The sequence below is a fragment of the Mya arenaria genome, chromosome 7 (assembly GCF_026914265.1).
Source record: "Mya arenaria isolate MELC-2E11 chromosome 7, ASM2691426v1".
In the NCBI taxonomy this organism is placed as follows: domain Eukaryota; kingdom Metazoa; phylum Mollusca; class Bivalvia; order Myida; family Myidae; genus Mya; species Mya arenaria.
This window is the reverse complement of record NC_069128.1, coordinates 3331119-3356705: the sequence shown is the minus strand read 5'-3', so window position 1 is coordinate 3356705 and position 25587 is coordinate 3331119. Positions and strand designations below refer to the sequence as shown.

The following is a 25587-nucleotide window of genomic DNA, read 5'->3' as shown; positions in this document are numbered from 1 at the left end:
CTCCAGAAGCCTTTGATGTAAGGACTCCAAGCCTCGTAGAAAGAAAGACCTTATTGAAAAAGGTACATCTTCACTTGATATTGTTATATACAGCAAATTGCACCACTGCTTTACACCACTTGTCACCCTAAAAAATCTTTTCTATCATAAGTTATTGAGAGGAATAGTTTTTGTTCTAGTTTTAGTATCAGCAACGTCGACATTGACCAAAACAATCCCAAATTATACACACCAAATTTCATACAAAATTACCTTATTTTACTGAATGAACAGGAAACATTATTCCTCTTTTTTAATAAAAATGATCTCGACAATCACCCCCAACGATCCCAAATGCAACTCCTTGTTAGGGCTCCAAATGGACATGCTTAACACCACTTGTCTGCAATATAAACATTTCAAACAGGATTAAATAGGCGGAAACAGTTTTTTTTACCCCCAGTGACCTTGACCATGACATAACCAGCCTAAATGCAATTCAAAAGTATGTCTCTACATAAGCTTGATATACACCAAGTTTTAACCCCTTATAAATAAACATCATTTGTTAATAAAGTTATTGATAAAAAACAGTTTTTCTTTTTCTTAGTAACAGTGACCTTGACCCCAAAACTATAAATGCATTCCAAAGGTAGTCTCATGTGAACTGCTTTACGCCATTTGTTTTCACTAAACACCATTCCAAGTCAGGTTATTGAGCAGTATTTTTTCCATTTAGAATTAGCTAACTTGACCCCAATGACTCCAAATACAATCATAAGGTATGTCCTCATATGAGCTTCCTTTAAACCAGATTTCAATCTCAATTGCTAACAGTGAATTTCAAAGAATACTAACTTTCTAAATGGCATGTGTTTTTTTCCATGCGCCGTTTGACCAAACTGGTAGAATTTAGTACTTTTAAAAATACAATGTCAATGCTGGTAATTAAGTCATTTATTTTCCCAAAACCATTAAGCACATACATATATATATAATTAATTACATATGTATAGCACCAATAACAAAACTATAATGTATGTAAGAACAGAAATAGATAGCTTGTAAATACTGCTTTGACAATACAAATCAAAATTTAATTATAATATACTAAAAACAAACAAAATATTATTTTGTGGATAAAAGGTTCAAATATAATAGTATTAATCAAAATTTGTCAAGAAATCTATGCCCCAATAACATTCCTTTTAAAAAAAGTTTGCAAGAAATAAACAATTAAAAATAAATTAAAAATGGGGGGGGGGCGTTTTTTAAATATGATTATTTCATTTGTAATATTTATATCTGAAGGCCCGAAATCTCACGACCAGGCAATATAGTGTTATATGATTATAATAACATTCGTTGTCAATGAAATAATACCTTTTACAAATGAACATTTATACAATCATTTATAATATAACAGTCTTTCAATCAATAACGAATGTCAAAAACATACCTAGTATTAAAAAAGTAAAATCAAGGCAAACAATTCATCCATATATCTTTATACATTATGAATGTAAAACACAGAAAATGCTTATTCAGTTCATATCACGACTGAAAAATGATACACAATAAAGAAAATAAAGTCTTGTTCTGAATTTGACATATTCATTCTTTTAAGGAACTTGCACATCTTCAATATGTTCCTTATGAATGTAAATTACTTGGGACCTTAAAACATGTTATTTTAACAGAAAACCTTCCTATGGACACATTTCAACAACAAGACCAATGATCTTTGTCATATAACTGTAAACATATATATATAACCTAGCATAAAAAATATCACAGCATTCATGAATTACCAAGAATCTAACAAAACTAGCACTACCAATCTACAATCTTCTACATCATACAACAGACTGGGTCACAAACACACATGACTTGGGACGCTGATATTCCTGTGGATCAACCGCAAAGTGTTTCTTTATAGCTCTCTTTGGTAGAAGCGGAGTGTGGCTCCGGAGTTTATCGAGCTGCCGTCGTTGTTTGTCCTGTAAACACTCGGCTAGATCGTGAAAACCAAGATGCGCAGCCCTCTCGGCGGGTGTATAGTATTTACTTTCCGTCTTTCCTTCTGCATCTTCCTTGTCATACTGCAGGTAAAAAAAAATTTCAAATTTAAGGACAATGATAGAATTACCTAAGTCTTCTCAGGAAACTCCTTGTTTGCATGCAGCTGGCCTTACAAAACCTTTCAGTGCATCAAAAGGTTTTTAGAGGATCATTTATGACAAGAGAAAACGGAAAAGCTATGTTTGGGAGCAAATAGGATCATTTTATAGATATGACTTGTTTGTTTCTTTCCTTCCCAAGTCAATGCTTCAAACTTTAGAACCAAAAATTTCTAAATTCCATATTGCAAAAATCAGCAATGTTTGAATAGAGACAGCACACTTAAACTATCCAAGTCTATATACGGTAAATAAGTACCAATTATATGAATTATTCAAATTATAAACAAAGGTGAAGCAGAAATTGTATTATTTCAATCAAAAGGGGGAGTTCAGACAAAAGGCCCAGTATCAGAAAGGCCCGGTCAAAAGAAGGCCTGGTCCAGATAGGCCCACTTTGATATAGAAAACAACACCTATATTGTGTTGGAGTGGGCTGGACTTTGATAGGATTAGCAGTGTGTGATTTTAATGAGTCGATAGTGGTAATAATTATAATGTACCATAACTGGTGATGTGTTGTCTTTGATGTTGCACTGTTAGTGACGTCACGGACCTTTAAACCATATATGTCTGTGGTTTTGTGAGTGAGAAGAAGTGTGATAAAAACATATTAATAGTAATTATTATTATTATTATTATTATTATTATTATTATTATTATACCAGATTTGTTGAGTAAAAAACACACACACATAAAATGTCTTAAAATGCTACATGCGAATAAAATAAGCATAAAAAATAAAATAAGAAATCAACAACATAAAAAACAAATCTATATATATATATATATATATATCTGTAGTTCTTATCGTAAAAGTTGGTAGGGATAAAAAACAGTCACAGTTCATATCTATACGTCGTAGGAAGTTTTGAAAAGGTGTGTTTTGAGAGCTCTTTTGAATGAATTAAGGGATGAATCTTTTCTGAGATTCTCCGGGAGAAAATTCCATAGTTTTGTGGCAGCAACTTTGAAACTCCTTTAACTTTAATTAGGTGTTAAATCTTTTATTTTTTTATTACTTAACACATAACACATAACTGTAAAAAGTATGATCAGTAGCCTGCTTCTATAGGTTTATGAAAAGGAACATGTGTCAAAGACAATTATTAAAATTGGGCCTTTCTAGACTGAGCATTTATGGAACTGGGCCTTTCTAAAAGCAGGCCTTTTTGGAAGTGGGTCTTTTGGACCCGCATTACCAAGGGGTATTGCATGTTGTAACTTATTTGTAACAACACATGTAGGACAACAATTGAAAAACTAACTAGCTGTATAAGTAAATATTGCTATTTATTCCCATGCAATTTATTGCAGGGTAAGAGCACTGCTCCTGCTGGTTCTCATTCAGATATGAGAATTAATGAATGAACTAAACAAAGAAAATTTGTTCCAGTCTGGTATTAATACCTTTTCATGCCTACACAGGTCAGCTCCAATGTTCGCTAAGAAGTAAGCAATGTCCAGTTTCCCGTAATCTGTAGCCAAAAATATCAGGTCTCGATAAGTTGGCATCAACGGAGAAAGCTGGAAACCAAGGTAAAGCATAATTCACATATCTGCAAGTTTTATAATCAAAGATAAAAAAATCTAGTGTAATAACTAACCAAAAATTATGTCTTTACAGCATTGAAATAGTGTTGAAAATGGCTGCATTATATAGCAACATTTTATGAATTCTGCGCTGTGAATTGGCACATAAGTATTTATGATATGAATAAAATCTCACATATGTTATCATTTAATATGAAATTTATTAAACTCATCTACTTAAACTGCAAACAACTAGCCAAGGCTTGTTTTAAAATCAATTAAAGAAAACTGGTTTAAAAAATTCTGTATTAATGACCACTCATGTGAGATAACATTCACATACATTTGCAGTTTGTCGTGTATTTGTCATTGTTATAATGTAATCTGTAGTAAGTACATTACTGGCAACCAATAGAGTTTATAAACTCGTAAGATTTTAAAGAAAGCTCAAAAATGTCTCACATCACAACATTTTTGGATAATGGTTGATTTTTGGCAAAATTCAGTTGGCCTGTTATTACAGTTTAATTTTTTAGTGTAAAAATGAACACTCAGCATTCTTGTACACCAGAGTGATGATGCTATTGGTACCACAGATAGATTTATCATTATCAAACCTCTGATGAATGAGAATGGAATTCTGACTTTGTGCCAAAACATCAAGTGATTCTTTCCAAAATTAGAGTGCAGAAGAGCGAAAGCCAAAGTTTGTCTGTATGTTTTTTCAGATGAACATAGGGCATAACTCTACAATGTGATTTCTGTTCGTTTGTTACAGTTTATGACAATCTGCCTGCCCCATTGGCTGCACTACAGCTAGTCCCTGCCATGACACCATAATGACTTAAATTGTGTTTAAATGGCATGAGATGAGATAGTGACAGGAATTCACAGTCAAATCCAGGTATTAGAAAAGTTGAAGAGCCAGAGTGAGGTGCAATGAAGTCCAGGAGTGATTACATTGCTCTTTGTAAATAGGCCCCTTATTTTTAACGGGCTAAATGTAAAGCATTGATACATGGGTCACAACTTTCCTGGGTTTAAACCAGTACAGAGTACACCATTTTCCCGGCACAAACCTTAAAATGCCAAATGCCAAGCGCTAGGCAAGAGAGCTACTGGTACCATATTTTAAAGTCTTTAGGTATATTACAGGCAGAGGTTGGAACGTGTGACCTTCCCAATACCTCAACCACTAAGAGAGCTACTGGTGCCTTATTTTAAAGTCTTTAGGTATATTGCAGGCAGAGGTTGGAACGTGTGACCTTCCCAATACCTCAACCACTAAGAGAGCTACTGGTACCATATTTTAAAGTCTTTAGGTATATTGCAGGCAGAGGTTGGAACGTGTGACCTTCCCAATACCTCAACCACTAAGAGAGCTACTGGTGCCTTATTTTCAAGTCTTTTAGTATAACGCAGATGGGGATTTGGACCTTCCCCACACTTCAACCACTAAGCTACTATGTTCAAGTTTTTTACAATGACATTGCCCTCCCTACCTCTTCCACTGCCGCTGACATCACCGCTATGAAAATGCATCGCTTTTTTTCTTCCAAAAACGAAAGTAAAAATCATTGATCTCCTAAGTTCAGCTTACCACTTTGTGCAGGGCAACGACTGGGAACCTGTATGTTCTCAGAAAGTCCTTAAACTCGGGCAGACCTTTTCTCTTGGCTCGAATAAGCGTCCTCAATTCTTCATACTAAAAGTGAGAATGAAGCATAATCAAACAAATTTGTCAAGGTCAAAGTGGCTAACGGGAAGTAAAGATATGCTGGGTACGTCAAAAAAACATTTATGCACTCCAATAAAGCTTATTCTAAAAGTTTAATCAAGAGAAAATTTATTAACGAGCATGCAACCAATGTCAATAATTTTAGTTTAACATTGCCTTAAGATCACATATATTAGATTACCATTAAAAGCGTTATTTGAAAATTCAAACTAGTTTTGTTCTACAAGACCATTATCTAAACATCTTGAATAATTTTGTGCCAAGTTTATCTTTGTGCAGATGTTCAAAAACTGTCGTATACTAAATGTGAAAATGTAAAAGAAAAACCAATAAATAGAAAAGTTAATTTAAAAAGAAAAACACATTTTCTAAACAAATAACATAAAAATATGATTAAATTCTCATCATTAACTTTTACCAATTTCCTTCTCAAATGTATTATATATTATATAAAATTTATACACCTTTTCAAATTCTCCTTTCGAATAAACACCTGTTCGAAGGACTGCAGTTTTACTTTCCTTGAAAAAAATCTTAAAAACATTGTAAGGTACCTTATCTACGCAGACTAGTTCCTTGGCCAGTCCATATATGGCCTGTCTTTCTCGTTCAATCACATGCTCCCCACTTTCTCTCTGTGCAAACTCTTCACCTGTCTGACCTCTCTGTTCAAATAAAGAGAATTAATGTGATTCAAAATTACATAAAACTCATACAACTGAATGAAGCATAGCATTAGCTTGATGTCATCTGTTTTGTAAAGAGTATTGACCTAAAATTCCCTAACCATGAACTTCATTTATCAGTCTTTTTATCATATAAAATTTTATCATATAAATGATGACAAATTTTTTTGCCAGCATGTGAATTCTTGTACCCATATTAAATATAGTTAAATGGTTTCATAATACAAATATTTACAACAATAATTATAAGGATGTCTTCTCATGAACTTAGTTTATTGATATTGTTGTCAATGGAAGAGAGTGGTCTAGTGGTTAAGGTGTCAGCATTTCACCCAAGAGGGCATCATGGGTTCCATTCCCACCAGTGGTACTTTCTCATGGCCTCTCAAAAAGGACAGCAGTTCTGGTTTCTACCTAGGAAATGAACTCAAGAGTGACTCATATCAGCTGGGTTCACAATCAAGCTAAAATAAATGAGTATAAACCAATGAAATATAACAATATTTTACCACATCCTTAATGCTCGTATCTGCTCCGGCCTCTATCAAGTCATCGCGGATCCTCTGACCTAGTTCTCCTGTCAAACAGCAGGCAAAGTGGTATGCCGTTCTGTTACACTGGAAAATATCAGCAAAAGATGTACGTTTTTTTTTATTATACAGTCGAAACTGGGTATGCTGAACTCTGCTATCTTGATTTTCTGGTCTTGTCAAACATTTTTTTAACGTGTTTGCTTTGTTAATACACTTTTTATCTCGAAGTATTTCCCATGGTCCAAAAGACCTCAACATAGCTAGTTTTGACTGTATTTAATGATGGCTCCCATTAGTCAACATTTACATTTGGTTGACAATGTCCAGTTTGCACAGTGGTTCTGTTACACTGGAAAATATCAGCAAAAGATGTACGTTTTTTTTTATTATACAGTCGAAACTGGGTATGCTGAACTCTGCTATCTTGATTTTCTGGTCTTGTCAAACATTTTTTTAACGTGTTTGCTTTGTTAATACACTTTTTATCTCGAAGTATTTCCCATGGTCCAAAAGACCTCAACATAGCTAGTTTTGACTGTATTTAATGATGGCTCCCATTAGTCAACATTTACATTTGGTTGACAATGTCCAGTTTGCACAGTGGTTAGTACACGCCTTCTCACCAAAGTGGTAGTGGTTTGACAACAGGTAAGCAATTTAGGGCCATTAACTTTCTCTTAGAAAAGCCTGATCTTTGTGTCAAGGTGTATAAAATACAATAATAGGTTTCTCCAAGAGTAAGACAAGGGGTGAACGCCAAAAGGTTCAAAGTGACATTAAATAAAGAAAGAAGATATAACGTTTTTGCTTTCACCCCTCGATTAGTTCTCCATTAAGGCCCTATTTTGATCAGCTATCCTCGAACCACTGTCGTTTTATACATAACTCTCTACTTAAGTACCTTCAGTACCGATATTGTATCATATACCAATTCCTCATCATTGACCTTTTAATTCAAAGTAACAAAGTTGTTTGAAAGCACTGGTAATCCAAAGACTTATTTAGCAAAATATTTAAAGTATAAAACCAAAACATTTGTATTAGACCACAAAAGTAGAATTTCTCAATTTTATTGTTTTCACAGATAAATATTTGAAGACTCATTCTTACACAGTCTTGGGCATCAATGTTGACCTCGTAAGGCAGATAAATCAACAAGTCCACCACATCTTGTCTTCCATATATCACTGCTTGGATTAGAGGGGTTCTCCTTGCCTGGAAGACCCAAAAAATATGAATGATAGGGGCTTAACTCTACAAATATTCAAGCAAGACTGATAGGCCTTGATATACATATCTGGCAACATTTGTAAATTACATACACAATTTTTCAAGTCATGGCAAAGGTTAAATTTTTGTATGCCGCAAATGAGAGCTAAAAATGGAACTAGCTTTGCTTTTGAGATGAAAAGCACTGTAATATGTATATATGTTATTATGTATATATGTTGTAAGAAAATATTTTGTACGAAGCAAATGAGACTGCATTTTTCCAATCACACATTTTTATTTTCAGAGGATATTCATTCCTCACCAGGAGGCAATGGGATGGGTTTAAATTCTGGAGCATTTTCACCCCCGTCACCCCGGGAAAATTGCATGTCAGACAATCTGTCTCTTATTTAAGGAATGAATTATTTACAGACAAATCATGCAATTCATTACTTATATTTACACCAATAGTTTATTATTTCTTTCAATAATTGTTAAAAAAATAGTTAATTTCATTAAGGAAAACCTTACAGTATTCTTTCACACCCATTCTGTAAATAGAATGATGCTTCCATAACAGGAAACAGTTTATCATATAACACCACAATAGCGCAAGAAAAAAATAATTCACTTCAAATCGCTTTGAAATGTAAATTTGAAATGCAAATGCCCAAAACACATTTAACATATCATAAATTAATACTTTCTAACATGCTGAAGTTTTTGTGGCCTGCTGGCACATTACAAACAATAACAAGATAAACACTTTTCAATTTACATGTATATTAAAATGCAATGATTCGCGATCTCAACATATCCGAAGATGTTGCGTTCATCATAAAGTATTCGCAATTGGTGAAAGGCTGTTCATTTAAGAAATGGAAGAGGTGTAAATATTGACAGACTATTGAAAGTGTATTATCTCTCTACATAACTAAACCTTTGCATACCTTATTTCTGTAGCATACAATAAGATCTGGGGAGGGGGAATAATCCAAGATTCTTTGAACTTCCTCGACAGAGCAGGTCTGGATGGCTTTATGGAGCTGTGCCACTTCATCCTGATAGAAAAGCAACAAAAACTCTGTTAAAAATTGAATGCTGTATTGCTTGGGTAGATCAGTGAATAAATTCTTTTGATCAGTGCCATTTTTTTTCAAAGCTTCAGATATAGTATAAAAATGAACACAATCAAGTCATTTGAACAGTATGACTTGGTATTAATGATGTCACACGATTCATCAACATCACATTTATATTACCTGAAACATGTTTGTTTCTCAGAGAATAAACAGAAAATAAATTACCTGAAACCTCGGCAGCCATTGGATAAACTGGAGGACATCATCTGTTTTGTTTCCAGAGGCATAAATGAATGTGTCTCGATACTGAAAAAAAACCATCACTAGAAATAATCTATGCTTTCTGAGAGGGAATCATTTAGATTATTTTTTTCTAAACTAACAGATACAAAATTATGCAAGAAAGAAGATGGTATTGGTCTTTCATCAAAAGAGGAAATATAAATCAGACAAAAAATGGCCTTTGACCCCTAAATATGACCTAGACCTAGAAGGAAGTCAGGTAGAACATCGAGGGGTGAAAGCGAAAAGGTTCTATCTTCTTCTTAATTTAATGTCACTTAGAACCTTTTTGCATTCACCCATCCACATGTACTTTGTTTGTCAGCTTTAAGTTGTAAACCATTCAGTCAAGTTATCTTGAAACCTTCTTTCAGTTGAAGATTTTTAAATGAACAAGATGACCTTTGACACATAAGTGTGACCTTGACCTTGAAGACAGGAAGCTTGACAGTTTTACTCTTTCACACAGCTTGATGTTGTGAACAATTTTTACTATTTAAGTTATTTAGAAATCCATGGATTTAGGAGTTATGACGCAGACAAGAAAATGACTACAAATGGCCATCTCGCCTTTAGCACCTAAAGTAACCCTTACATAAACAGTAAATAACTGGAACCTTTGCTCAGCACGCTGACTTAATATGGTAACACATTTTCAAAAGTGTTTTGATATCTTTCTATCGGTTGAGGGGTTATGCAGTGGACACAAAAATAGTCAGTTCACACAGGGCTGGGACACAATCTTAATGACAACATTTCCGAAATGATGTTCATTCGCATTTGGCTCACTGTATGAACATTTACAATTACCTGTCATTTCATATTCTTTTTACCTTTATAATAAAAGAAAATAATGATTGTTTTAGTGAAACACTGCAATAAAATTCACCTTGTGACTACACCAACTTTAAAATATAGCCTTTGCTCATGTAGTGAAAATATATTGCAATCTAACACTGAAACAAACAATAATCCTCTTTATCCTAGATCTGCACACGGTTAGTTCTTACATTGTGAGTAATCATGAGGCTGTCGTATCCATCTACGGCCATCTGGGTAAGAGAATCACAATCCGAGTCTCGAATTATCTTCACATAGAACTGAAATATAATAAGATATGCTGGTAATATAGGAATATAAGGAAACACAACCAGTGTGTTCAAATATTATCCCTTCTGAATATGTTTTCTCTAGGGATGCAAACGAATATTCGAATATTTGAATATTCGATAAAACGTTTGGTATTCGAATGTCAAAATCGGTATTCGAATATTTGAAAAAAAATTCAATAAAGAGAATAAAACACATTTTGCCTACAACACTGATGTTGTTTATAAAGTATGTTTGTCTTGTTTTTACAACAATTGGCCCCTAATACCAGAGGTGTGAATGTGATGACTAGACACCCGTCATGTGTCATTTAGGGACATATCGCCGGCTACTATAAAAAGTCCCCCTACCTTTACAATAACTAGCTAGGGATCTGCTTTACCACCAATGTGTTGTCTTGGCTGCAAATACTGTGCAACATAGCGCAAAATCGAGGTCATGATATGAATGCCATGTGCAACAATAATATTGTTGCATATATGTGATTTAAACTGTTTTCATGTTTCGATACAATTTTCGTGCTTTGAAATGGATTTTAGGATATATTTCCTCTATTGATGTACAATAGCTGAGTCCAATCCACTTATGTTTTTGTTTTACTATTTTACTAGAACCGAATTGGTTTGGGGTTTCCATAGTTATATTCAGTCAGTTTAGAGGTCAATCTCTGAACGAGGCTGATCATCCTACGGAAAGACCCTCTATTGGTGCAAAACACTGTTTGACTAGGAATCCATCTAATTTCACATTGTTTACAAAAGGCAGCGAAATTGAATTATTCGATTCGTTGTTTGTCTGCTTATAATGTATTGCCTATTTCTTCCTGAAAATGGAGAATTTCATTTGGGGAAAATCAGGGTCCGCTGCGCGTACTGGCCACGACAAAATAGGGTTAAAATGCCCCGCCTATTACTTTAGCGAATAATAATAGTAGTTTACTACATCTTCTAAAATACATATTTTGGTAATCGAATATTCGATCGAAAGAATTACCGAATATTCGAATATCAATTTTGCCATTCGTTTGCATCCCTAGTTTTCGCATATAATTATTTAATTCATAAGGGTTTCATTTTGTTTGGGAGTAGCAAGAAACTGCTGAAAGGCAGGGATTAAGCTGATGTTTCAAAGGGGTAGCATTAAGGTTGCCAGGTGTGTCAACAACAATTGCTAAGTTTTTTACCCAGCTTCTGGGTAATTTTTAAACCCCAACACATACAGATATGTCAGTTAAAACAAATTTAATATGTACAACAGAATATGCATCCTGCCATTCTGCAGAAATACACGATAAATGCTCAGGTGGATTTAACAGTCTAAAACAAGCTGGCAAAATTAAGTTACAGCTTTTTTTGCTCAAATTCAGAAGACTAAACAAAAAGGAGTTATAATCTTTATAATGTTAAATAAAGATTGATACAAAGAAAGGATTTACAGCACTATTTTCAGAAATCTCTTGAAATGTTTTATATTTAGGAAAGCTTCATTTAAAAAACAAATGAGTTATTATTTAATATGGAATTCTTAATGAATACATTTAAACCTTTCAAACCAATCACAAATCTCTGAATGAGATTATTTAAATTAAAAAGAACACATTCTACCTTGTCAATGAGTTCCACAACATCTCTCCTCCTGGCAAACCTGGCTATATCCCGGGGATTGCAACCAGTCTGAAGGTATAATACTCATTTAATTATGGATAACAACCAGTCTGAAGGTATAATACTCATTAAACATGGATTGCAACCAGTCTGAAGGTATAATACTCATTAATTATGGATAACAACCAGTCTGAAGGTATAATACTCATTTAATTGGATTGCAACCAGTCTGAAGGTATAATACTCATTTAATTGGATTGCAACCAGTCTGAAGGTATAATACTCATTTAATTGGATTGCAACCAGTCTGAAGGTATAATACTCATTTAATTGGATTGCAACCAGTCTGAAGGTATAATACTCATTAAAAATGGATTGCAACCAGTCTGAAGGTATAATACTCATTAAATATGGATTGCAACCAGTCTGAAGGTATAATACTCATTAAATATGGATTGCAACCAGTCTGAAGGTAAAATACTCATTTAATTGGATTGCAACCAGTCTGAAGGTATAATACTCATTTAATTGGATTGCAACCATTCTGAAGGTATAATACTCATTTAATTGGATTGCAACCATTCTGAAGGTATAATACTCATTTAATTGGATTGCAACCAGTCTGAAGGTATAATACTCATTAAAATGGATTGCAACCAGTCTGAAGGTATAATACTCATTAAATATGGATTGCAACCAGTCTGAAGAGCAAATTACACCAATTTGAAAGTGCCTACTCATTGTTACATGCCATATTTTATTTAAATAACCACATGCCACATGGCAGTGAATCAATGCATGGTTATACCATCTCAGATCAATGGCTATCTTCCATAGTTATAGGTTTTGAAGCTGAATGGTTTATGATTTCAAATAGATGCTGGATCTACTTGATCTACATTTTATTGTAAACATTTTAACCACACTGTTTGTCCTCATACACTGGATATGGTCATTTGACCAAATACACAGTGGTTACATTCAACCATTTTCTTTTTTAAAGAGAAATGTTACTTTTTTCTACTGTGGTTTAATGTTTAGTGGTGTCTGACCTCGAGGTATAATACTCCTTAGATATGGAAAGCAACCAGATGAATGTGAATATTGTGCATTGCAAGACAAAAGTGTTAAGAACATTTGCTATCAGAAACATCTGCACCTTTGATTGACATGTACTGGAAAGCTTCTAGGTTTTGTTTCCATGTTTGTCTTTATCCAGAGCATAAATAACTCCTGCAACCTTGAATCTCTAAAACAGAGTATTTCTCTTAATGTAAATGACACTTACATAGTCCCTCTTCGTTTTATTGGCCCCCTTGTTAAGCATGTACTGGAAAACTCCACATTTGTCTATATCCAGGAATTAACTAATCCCTTTGTAACCTTGCTACTTCATAATAATTTGTTTCTGCATTTCTTGTTATGTTAAGATACTTACACAGTCCCTCTCAGTTATATCCGCTCCCTTGCTGAGCATGTACTGGAAAACTTCTAGAGGCATATCACCATTCACTTTGTCAAGGGCGTACATAAATCCTGTTCTTCCACGCTATGAAAAGTAAAGAAATTGATTTACACACATCATTATACATGCACCATATCATTTTGTCATTATCAGCTGTAGCGGCATGTTTCAATATTAGCATAAAATTGTCAATAATTTAGAAAAAAATAGAATGTCACAAATCAAATACGTCATCTCCTGGGATCACCTGAAAATGTTCTAGAAATGGTCACCATGACCTTGACCCCAAAGTCAAAATGGGCCTAATGCCTATGACCTGTGCATACCAAGTTTGAAGACTACACTAAATTATTCAAAGTTATCGACCGAAACTAAAGGTGACGCCAGTGACAACAACGCTAGACAAAGTAATACCTCATGTATCAGCCATGCTTCGCTGGTGACATTAAAGGCAAAGAACTATTACTACAGAAACCAAATCAAAAGTAAGCGCATTGTTAAGGTTGTTCTGCGAAATTAAACGCTTCCAAATTGGTAAGTAAATAAACACATACTTTTTACCATTTTTCCTTAACCTTTTTATGAATAAAAAAAAGAATAAAAATCTATATAAGGATATAAAAAAAAATATTTTTTTTTTCTCGTCCCTGTAGTTTTTATTGTATAATTAAGATTTAATAAAGAAACAATGACCAAGCGCTTACATATTGGTGTTGCCAATGACACTTAGCATATGGCTAACCTTAACAATATGAAGCATTTAAAAGATGGAAATTAATCTCAACACACCTCATCTTTGAGTGTAAAGTCAGCTCCTGATTTCAGCACATGCCACATGATGTCGTGTGGGATGTCCTTGTGCAGCACTTCAAAGTACAGTGGGCCCTGTGAATGGATGTTACAGATTTTATGTAACTATAAATCAATATTGAATTTTATTTTATTAAGGGTCAAGTCTGCTGCTGATTTCAAGCCACATAATGTCATGGAGTGAAGGAGTTGAAATTACATAGGGCCCTGAAAAAAGACAGTAGAGTTTCTGATTATACAAATCAATATCAGAAAAAAATACGTAAGGATGGAGTTTGCAAATGTATATTCTTGTGTAGGATTTCGAAAAACAATTGGCAGCCTGTTTAAAGAGTCAAGATTTTTTTTAGAATTATAAAATAACTTGGAGCATCCTCTTTGCATACTGCCACCCACTCCTCACCGCAACAGGTTTTATTCAGGTGATTTTCCTTACCGCAACGCATGTGAGTTTGATAGTAGTCATCAAGGCAGACAGGTAGTTTCCTCTGGGTTCTCCGTTTACCCCCCACAACATAACATTACAACCATGCTAAACATTGTGCCAACAAGTGTGATAAATATTATATTGTAATAACTTGTTCCTCAATAGATGTCAATTAAGTAAATTTTAACTAAAACTATCAAATATAATGAAAAATCCAATACATTCATGACGATAGTTCCATTCAAATATTGATAGATACTAACCCAGAAGTAGTTATTGACTCTCACGCTAGTGTTGACATCTGCACCGCTAGCGTTGATGTCAGCTCCTGCGTCACACAACATCTTCACGAACTTGTAGTCCTTAAACTTGATAGCATATTGCAGAATGTGCTTTTTTACTGAGATCTGAAATACAATGTACAATAGTTTGCATTTTAAATATAAGGGAATCCCATTGTTATGGTTTCACAATTGCTATCATTGCTTAAATGATCAAAAACGCAATATTAAAAAAATGTCCTCATAAAAAAGCTTTCCACAATTCTAGAGTGTATATACCACGTGGTAATAAAACAACGCAAGTAAACAGAATTTTGATGTGTATATCAGACTTATTTAGCTGGACAATATCAATTTGCACAAATTTCTTTTTCTTAAAGCTCTATTATGCAACAAAAACGAATGGAGGATAACTGCACTGAAATTAGGTGTACGTAGGCACATTCTAACTAAAAACTATCCAGTATTTAAAGCGTGAGTATGCGGCAATAACTACATTTTTGCTTGCTCCTTGTTCTTGTTTGGGGCTAGCAAAAAGTTTTTATGTGGGCATTCTGTGCTTTGTTCTGTAGCATTAGTTATACATTTGGTAAGTGAAAAATACTTAAAAAATGTCAGCAATATCCGTCCTAAAATCACGTCAAATGTTAATCGTAAATCGTAAATACCTCATTTAGGAAGTTGACCCTGCATCTTGTTTTCTTCAGAGCCTGCCTCACTTTCTCGTGGTTTCCCTCAAACACCCCATATATCATGTCCTACAATATAACAAGTCAGTTTTTATCTAAACCAAACCTTTAACAGATTCATTGTTAGGGCCAAAATGGCTGAGTGGTATAGGTGTTCGATTAAAGGGGAGCGTTCTTCCGGCCTCTCAAATAGGACACCAGCCGATGAACCAGACTCGAGTGTGATTCAAATATCACCTTACATCTATGTTCACCATTTCAAGATTCATAACTATTAAAATTCTCATTTTCCTTACACAAGGTTTTATATGCAATTTTAAAAGAATGCATGACCATCAAAGCAGGTGACTTATAACTAATATTTTATTTATAATTTCAGAGTAGTTTTACAATTTATTTCAAAACTAACAGCTTCAATACTTAATTGATTTTGCAAGTATAACTTAGATTGTCATACAAATTCTGAAATTACATGACACCAAATATTCATCGCTGAAAATAAATTTTATTCATTTTTCACTTTGACGCTGAGTTAAAAGAGCAAAAAGATGTCAATTCAAGATATTTTACACTAGTGCAATATAAGAAAATACATAACTGTTGTATTACACTCGCAACAAGCAACATCATTTAATAAAACTTAGTTCTTTGGCTTAGTCAAAGTAGCCAAAAAGTTATTGATCAGTCAATACTTATGTATAATAACTATCTACCAATCAAAGCATTTAAATGTGCCAACTAACCTAAAGACCTGTAGGCAGCTTATCCAAGTTATAAACAACTGGATGCTGAATTCAAAAGCAATTTTAAAACTATGTCCAAAATTGTCTGTGTTCTTACTGTGGTAGCTCTGTGTTCATCAATAATCACCACAATGTCATGATGCTTCTGACAGGCCGCAAACTGTCGCAGGGTCTGCTTTTGCTAAGAAGAACAATGGCACATACATTAAAGGCATGTTTAGATTAAAATGTTTGTCTATGCAAATAAACTTTTTAAAAAGCATTGAATATGTTTAACATAATCTATCTTGATTTCTTGATATTTTCAACTGTAAAGGATGACTTATGACAGTACCGGTAATCAACTTTTATAATACATTTTTATATTTTCTCCTTTCATTTTTTTTGTAACATCATGGAAAAAGATTGTTAAAAATTAAATCAGAACTTAAAATAATCAGCGGTCTGTTTCATTAAATGATCTTTAAACTTCAAAAAGTCTTAAATCACGAATGACAACAAGTTCATTTTTTTCATTTTCCAAAACTTATATTATTTTTAAAACTGGCTAATGTTCAAATGACACTCAAATATACAGCGAATAATGAAAATATGGCAATGAGCTCATTTCAATTTATGACTAAGATCAACTGAGATCTTTATTTAAAAGGGGCCAAGAGTCTTATTACTTACGTATCGACAATCGACTCTTATCCAGGATCGGAGAAGCTGCTTGATCTTTGGAATGTCATGGTCTATAACTGCTTGCCAAATACCAGGCTACAAAACAAGTTTGATGGAAATAAGTCAATTACACAAGGAACTTAAGCATTAAGATGGGTTCAAATTCAGCCAAAATGCTTATCATGCAGAGTATGGAATAGGACTGATAAGCCATTCTTGAGTTAAAGCTGATTTATAATATCTAATAAGTATAGACTTATTTCAGTCAAAATTAAGAAACAGAATGGTCACAACTGAAATATCTTTAATTTAATTTTACATCAGAATGATAGTCATTGTTCACATATATGATGTATGGTATAAAGAAAATTAAAGCATTCAAATTTATGCCACAAGAGCAACATAAAATAACAGTATCACTTAAGGGTCTAAAAATAAAACCAATGCCAGCTGGCCACATAAATGTATTTTGTGAGTTTACTATGGTTAAAAACATTCAAAAATCATTTTTTCACACAATGATATTTTCTACAAGTTTTGAAGTATTTTTGCATAGGTTATCTAAATTTTAGCATTGAAACATTGAGGTTTATCAAACAAATCTTCACTTATAATTAAAACATTACTTTAAGTAAAAAAAAATTCTTTAAGCAACACAAAAGTTCAATTTTATTTTATTACTAAATAAGTTGTTAACAGCATAAATACAATTAAAAGAGCTGAAATATGTTAGATAAATAAATACAGACACCTTGTATTATCAAAGTCATTTCCGCAACAAAACTAAACGTAAATAGTTCATGCTTTCAAAGTCAAGCACACAATACAACAGAAACAGGTACTTACGCCACTAGTGAAATTAGGGCCAAATAATTTCTAATAAATCAAAACAAAAAATAATAACTAATTTGCAAGTTTTATAACATAAACAGTATTTATTGGTGGCAATGGCTTAGTGAAACGGGGAACAGGACTCTGGATCCTAAGATCCTAGGTCACCCATACCCCCCCCCCAAAGCACAAAGTATGTCCGATCAAATTTATAAAACATACCGAAAGACCAAAATTGCCATGTTATGTCTAAAATGAAACCAGAAATTTGTTTTGCCTTGAAAGCTCATGTAACTATCAGTATGTAACCAGAATTTCATTTTTCTATATAGATTAAAAACAAATAACCAGAGTTTCTTTGCCATGCTAGATAAAAATTGTAATCATAATTTATTTTTGCCATGACATAAAAGTAAAAAATGTAGCCAGAATTTCGTATTGCCCAGTAAAGTAAGTTAAAAATATAAATTTCTATGTTAATAAATTGATTAAGATCTTTACGCCAATACCTCATATTATAGGTAAAACTTATTTATTTTTTTAAGAAGTTAAACAAATCCTCTAACATCTATCACATACAATGTTCACCTGTGCACAAACTTTATTAAACTAAAAAACAAAAACTTTCTGCGTTTCATGCATGGATATTTATCATTTACATATTGATTGAAAGAAAAAAAAAACTTACCACTTATCAATAATGATTAATAAAGAATGATATTTTAGTAACATATTAATAATAATATATAATATAACGCAAATAGAAAAGATGTGTTAACCCTTTCGGCACCTTATGTAATTAAAAGAACACACATATATTGTTTAATGTCACAATACTGTGACATTGACAGTCTCCCAGGTCCCAGTTTCTCGAAACATCTTATGTACCTTATGTAATATTTAAATACACGGAAGTAAAATATTAATGATTAAGAATGGGATAAGTGAGTGAAGCAAACAAGCCCTTCTTAATCCTTAAGATATTACTTCAGGTCATCTCACTACAACCTCATTGGCTGACACATTGTAAACCCCAAAAGTTGAAATTCTTTATGATAAAGCCTAGTACTTAAGATTACCTATCCACAATTTCATTGACTGAACATCTAGGTTGTATTCTAAAACAGGATTAAGATATGCTAATTTTTTTGTTTTGGTATAATTTTTGTTAAATTTACATTCTTAAGAGTTAGTGGACTTTAAAAAGAAATTATCTTTATGACAACCAATTTTCTAAACAGTTAAACCACGATTAAGTAAAATAGGGTGTAATGAAATAAGATACTTAAGCTTGTTTCAAGAAATTTCGGCCAGGCTGTTGTTTTTGTGTGACAATGGTAGCAAAAGGGTTAAATAATTAGTTTTTTTAATAATAAGTCATTTTAAAAAATTGGGAATTTATTCTTTTTAGAATTCATGGGGTTGAGGCGATGCCCCCCAGCTGTCACATTTTTATGACATCAGCCCCGAAAGGGTTAAATACATAAATGATATACTGTAGAGTGTAGACCAATCCTAACCATACAATCTAACTAGGAACTAGTCTATTGCTACTATTTATAGTTTTACAATTTACCATAATGTGCTGGTGAATATGCAGGGGTAAAACAGTTCGAAAATTGAATAGTTACACATGTATCAGTGGCTGTAAGGCCGAAAAATATAAATGTTTAGTTTCTCAGGCAATGCCACATACATTTTTTTACTCAACACCATTTCATTACCTTAGTCTTAGAATCACCTTAGTTTTTATATTAAAAAAAAGAAAAGAAAGAATATCATGATCCTACCCATTTTCAAAAAATGTGCCTGTGAAACTAGAGACTAACTTTTCATGGCCCATAGAGATAAATTTGATTGTTTTTAGAAAAATGTGTAGGTCTTATATAAAATTGACACAAAAATTATGATATTATAACATCATATAATTATGAAATAACATCATATGATCGATAAAAATGCGGGAATACTGTAATAATGTATGATAAATTTCTTCTAACGTGTTGCTTAGGTAACCCAATACATTGCTGTCATAGAAACTGCTAAATACGCAAAATAAAGCATTATTTTTCTACCTTGTATTTTTGAAAGATCATGTGCCAGTAGCGGTTTTGTGTTCCAAGCATGTCGGCAGTCTTCCCATCCTGGAAAACAAGATACACAACTCTAGTTCAATATCATAAGCTGAAAGTTTTTTCTGTATTTATATTTTTTATGCCCAGAGGAGATGGTGGGGGGAAGGGGGAGTGTTTGAGCGGTGATCTAATGGTGGCAGGTTTGAGTCTGTTGGAAGATACAATAAACTCACACTTATTTGAAGGGACACTTAGTATCCTTTTAAGCTCATTTGTGAGCGCAGCTTTGAATAAATACTTATTAACATCATTCCATCACATCACATCCAAATACTGACTGTTTCAACATGTGACTGATACCCCTCACCTTGAAATAGTGGAGGTAAGCAAGTACCACTATTCTACAACGCCATTGGCATCCACTCTTGAAAGTCATGTTAGATTGTAGAGCATAGTGCACATAAACAATGCCATCCAGATTGCAATTTCTCAAAAGTTCTTAGGCGTGACAAGTTTATTTCATTAATCTTAATTTCTGACTTAGTCTTGTTTTTACTTAATAAAAATAAGTTTATCATGATATGCATAAGACAATTTCCTTTAAAAGCCCAAAATACCAATAATGTAAGTATTACACAAATTATACCAAAAGAAAAAAAGTGAACTCAGCTTTTAATAATTAAGATGTTTTGAAAAAAAAGGAAATATCTTTCATGCTTTTTGATGAAATATGGGGTTTTATCAGTGAAATAACAACAGTGAAAATATCAATTTGATATTTTCACTGCAAAATAAGGAGTGAAAATATCAACTCTCATAACTACTTTTAAAATCCTTTGTAGTTACTTCCCCTTGATCAAAACAGAACACTTTACTTTGAAACAGAAAATGTTGGCAAATTTAAAGAAATGTTTTATGAATTTAAATACATGTAATCATGATAAACTTGATTAAATTTAGTAAAATAAAAATTACGGTAAGTAAGAAATTTGGCTAAATGAAATAAGCTACTTAAGATTGTTAAGCTTAAGAACTTTCAAGAAAATGGGGCCTATGGATTGGTCAGAGGTATCCTTTAATGTGCAATACCCAAAGTTAAATGTCCCTCACAGAGAACAGTTTATATTCTTCAGTATTGAGGCGGGGATTAAACCTGTGACCTCAGGGTCAAACTTGTTAATCAAGCCTCTTACCACAAGATCACTGTACTAGGATTCAGCGACATTCCTCACCTTGTTTTTGATGGCTGGATCAATACCACATGTCATCAAGTCAGACACATGACAACTGCCATCACGCTGTAGGGCAGTCACATGGAGAGCTGTGTTACCATGCTGAAAACAGAATGCGATATAATGCCTTCAATATTTTGATAAATAACTGCTTAAGTAGATATCATAAGTTATTTTTTGTTTTAGAAAATAAATTTCGGAACTTTCCTTCAGGTCGCTCATCTTATTTATTACATATTGATATTTTTTTTTGTTGTTGTGATATAGAATTTCCATTATAACCTTTATACCAAATAAGGTCATTGGTGTTGTTGTTGTTAACTTTTAAAAATTTCCACGTACAGTCCTTACTTACATTTTATAGATGCTTTTAGATATATTTTAATTGTTTCATGGTTAAACTGATAAATGTATATTTTAATACGTAATTAAATGCAACAATGTAAACAAGAGCACAGTGAAGGGAACACCAACTCTTGTCTGTTTTTCTTCACTCAAACAAGAGAAAAAAAACAACAAATACATATGTATGTGTATATTTAATGCAGGGAGTCAAAGAAAGAAGCTATTAGAAATTAACATGGACTGTGCTTATGTTAACCAATCATCTTGGAAAAAATCTGAATTTTAGAAAAAAAATACAAAGAAATTGTTTTATTGTGTTCCAAACTACATAAAGAAATTAACTTAATGCATGGCTTACAAATAAAAAAAGTAAGTAGCCTAGTTTTCAGGTATCAGACAGGAGTTGTTTTTTTAAGCACCAACAAAACACTTTTAAACTAAACAACAAGAGCGCCATTCAGTGCTTGTCTGTTGTTCTTGACTCAAAAAAGAGGCATCACTCAACAATTATTGAAACCCAACGTTTGGGCCGAGTGCAACCTGTCTTTAGCAAAATGCATATGAAGTTCAGGGATATAACTTAACTTTTCCTGACCACCAGCCAGCTGGGCTCATAGCTTTTTAAATCAACAAGCCCAGCATCAAACCCACAAGACCAACATTTTGCATTTAACTTACATATATAAATATGCTTCAATAAACAATGTTTTAAGATTTTGAAATCATCCCAATCACACATCCATTTGAAATCACTCACCAGCATTTTGTTTATTACAAGTGCTGTACATGTTCTAAATATTACACATAATTTATCATATGCAAATTTGTTAAGGTTCTTCAAAATGTTTTCTGCCACACAATTTTCAAAATGCTTTTCTTTGCCTTTTTAAATAGCGAGAGCCCTTTTGTGTGCATCACTAGTTTTAAGTTTTTGTATTCTGTCAAGTTTATACAATTCGCAGCTAGTGACAAAATTATTTGCATTTAAGCAAACATGCAAAATAAACAAACCATATGATGACCAGTATTTACGAACTGGCTGTTTATATTTTCATATTCTTCAAATATTTTCTTTTCCGGCCATGCGGGCTTCGTAACGCCATCAAGGAATTATTCGGTATGGCTTGAAAATTCGGACTTGCCTGGGTGAACTTCTTTTAAATTTCCCTTGCCCAGATCAGAAAAGGTCATCATTGACAAGTGGGTGAGTGCCAAGTTATATCCCTGAAGTTTTATTTGAATATCTTGAACTGTTTTTGAGTTACGGCTGAAGTTTAAGCTTTTAAATGAAGCTGCTGCTGACAAAAACACAAAGGCTATTACAATATCTCCACTTTTTTCTTCTACAAAGTACACACAGCAATCTCTTACCCTGTTCTGTGCATTTACATCAATGTCGTGAGCAACCAGTGCATAAAATACACGAGGCTGGTACATCGTGCACACATAGTGGAGATATGTGTTCCCTTTCTGAAACAAAAATACACTATTAAACTATTTATACACTACTTATAGTTTATATCAATGCTTCATAGCTTATTTGTAACAAAACAAGGATGTTTAAGTCTATTTCCCCTTAGGAGAAGCCAGTCAAAATCTTCCAATAACTTCATGGACCATAAGCAGACCAGTCTATTTCGAAAAGCCAAAGAGTCTGAACTTAAACCTACATCCACATAGAGAACAGTCCATTGTGAAAGGGATTGAGCGTCTGAAATTAAATGAAAACCTCTGGCAACCAGCAAATAATACTACACCACTGTCAATGTCAATTAACATCCTTAATTACTGCCTAGGCTCACAATATTTAGCTATGAAAATAACTAATATAAGATAAGATAAGGCAAGATTTGTTTGAAGTTGGCAAGGCAAGATACAAAAAAATAAAAGCTTGCAGAGCTTTCTTCAACAGACTTTGATTTATTCCTTACTTAAAATAAAAAAAATAGTTGTGTTGTTATCACAAATGAAATAATTTTATTACAAGATAATAATAATACTTAATTTTCTATACCCTGTCTTTAAAGAGAATGTTTTCTCCATCCTTTACTAAGCTGTTCACTTTATCCACATCACCAGCAGAAATGGCTTGTCCAATTGGCGTCTGAAAAATAAAATTTAAGAAAACTATGAAATTTTCAGGATTTCGAGTATGGCTTTACTCTCTGGCTAGTATACACTCCCTTGACGGTAGACCAGGTTGGGAGTCTTATGAGGTTAACCACTATTTTCTGTTAATCACAAGTTCGCCAAACTCATTATATTGTTTGATTCATCCAGTTGTTTCGGTGAAAGGATTATTATATACATTGAACAATGACATCGGCATAATTATAGGATTTTATGGCAGAGTGTGAACAAATAAGGTTATTACATTTATTCAACATAATATCCTAATATTATGCCTATGTCATTGTTCTAGATTTTGACAAAATGACCTAGTTATTATAAAATGCTGATATCAGCGTTCAATGTATACCATTAAACATTCATATTCCTATTAATTTACCAACAAAAAGAATTGCTTAATGCTAAAATCAAATTCGTTGCACCATAGTTCTTGATTACCAATATTTAATTGTTTACTTGTTTATTTAAATTTAATTCAGATATTTAAAAGAAAATTTATACAATATGAAAATAAGTTATTTGTCCAAAGCATACATTATTACAATTAATACTAAATATATTATTTTATCTTATAAAAGTAAATATATATTCTTATTTCTACCATCAATTATAACTATTCCCTCTTTACAAACTGTCAAACAACCTTTTGTAATTTTACCGAAACCTCCGAGCCTTTCAGTTTATCAGTTTACCGAACTGGGGATTTACTGAAACTTCCGTAAAACCTTGTGAGACTACCCAAGCTTTTGAATTTTAATTAAAAAAAAAAGTTGAATTCATTTAACCAAAACATTTTTTTCAATTTAAAATGCTGTAAGTGTAATTTACAAATGAAAATTCCAAGGTGAACTTACAGCCGCCAAGTCCCACATCTGACCAGCCATGATCAGGCACTTTTTTCATCACTCTGAAATGGAATTATGTATGATTTTTTGTTGTTGTGGAAATCAGACAGTCAGGAAAATTCACTTGTGAGCCTTGGTGACCCATTTTACGAGCATAGCTAGTCCACCTAAATGGCCTACAAGAAGTCTGTTGACAGTTTTTTTAACTAAGGCAGACTTGTTGCAGGAATACATAAGAAATGTCAAAATGATATAATAAAAAAGTAGCCCTGATCGCTCATTATTGTAGCTACAACTTACAAGCATAGCTAAAAGAGGTGATTCTTTTTTTAATTATTAATCTGGTTAAAGTCACACATAACATAAAATATATGACAGTTCCTTACAGACGCTTCATTTCGTTTTAACGCATAAAACAAATAGTAAAAGAACGTATCCGAAAAATAACATCCGGAAAATATATCTCTTCATCGACTTCCAAATTTGACAACAGTCATTCATCAATGCTACTGTCAGCGATTACATGATCAATTTTTTTTTTATAAAACATCAGAATGGTTCGAAAAAAATAACGTTTTAGTACAACTTACAGCTCAAAACAATGAAATCATCTCCGAATTATCCCGTATCTATTGAAAACAGGTGATCTAGAAAAATATTATGTTGTGAGAATTACCAAAAAGGTTAAAAGGCACTAGACTAATTAATGCATCAAATTTGCATCATTCTACAGTTTGATAGTTGAGAACAAAAACTCTCTATACGAAAATGCTTTTTCACAATTCAAAATGTCCAGTCCGTCCATATCATTATCACTCTAAAAAGCATCAATGCTAGCGGTATAAAATGTAACCAGTGCTTACAGTAAAAAAAAGCAAAAGAAGGCTAGTTACCGCCCAATGACTTTTTATTATAATACATTTACATGTAGCACAATTCTAACATAATCATAGATTTTGATATTTACACTTGCTATTCCCAAGCGTATTGTCTATTGATGGCTGCTTAGGTTTTGGACCACAGACATGTTTCCGTTAAGACCATGTATTAATGAAAAGTCCCTGAAATGGACATAATATAACAGACCTATAGGTAAATAGGTCTGTGATATC

General features: G+C 33.0%; 1 protein-coding gene across 2 annotated transcripts; it reads right to left on the bottom strand.

The window, feature by feature from the left end:
• Positions 1-931: 931 nt before the first annotated feature.
• Positions 932-25118, bottom strand: LOC128241602 (putative ankyrin repeat protein RF_0381). 2 transcript variants are annotated; one of them, XM_052958609.1, is made up of 23 exons: positions 25066-25118; positions 24485-24537; positions 23515-23604; positions 22872-22970; positions 21156-21257; positions 19924-19992; positions 17864-17893; positions 17027-17113; positions 16452-16535; positions 15591-15680; positions 14905-15048; positions 14194-14289; positions 13378-13488; positions 11940-12008; positions 10236-10325; positions 9169-9249; positions 8812-8922; positions 7760-7864; positions 6626-6733; positions 5985-6095; positions 5293-5397; positions 3570-3686; positions 932-2081 (listed from the first exon to the last, which is right to left on the bottom strand). In XM_052958609.1, the coding sequence occupies exons 2-23, from the start codon at positions 24512-24514 to the stop codon at positions 1836-1838; spliced, it is 2175 nt and encodes a 724-aa protein (XP_052814569.1). In that variant the 5' UTR covers positions 24515-24537; positions 25066-25118; the 3' UTR covers positions 932-1835. The 2 variants fall into 2 exon arrangements, with proteins under 2 accessions (XP_052814569.1, XP_052814570.1); XM_052958610.1 differs by lacking the exon at positions 17864-17893.
• Positions 25119-25587: the final 469 nt, after the last annotated feature.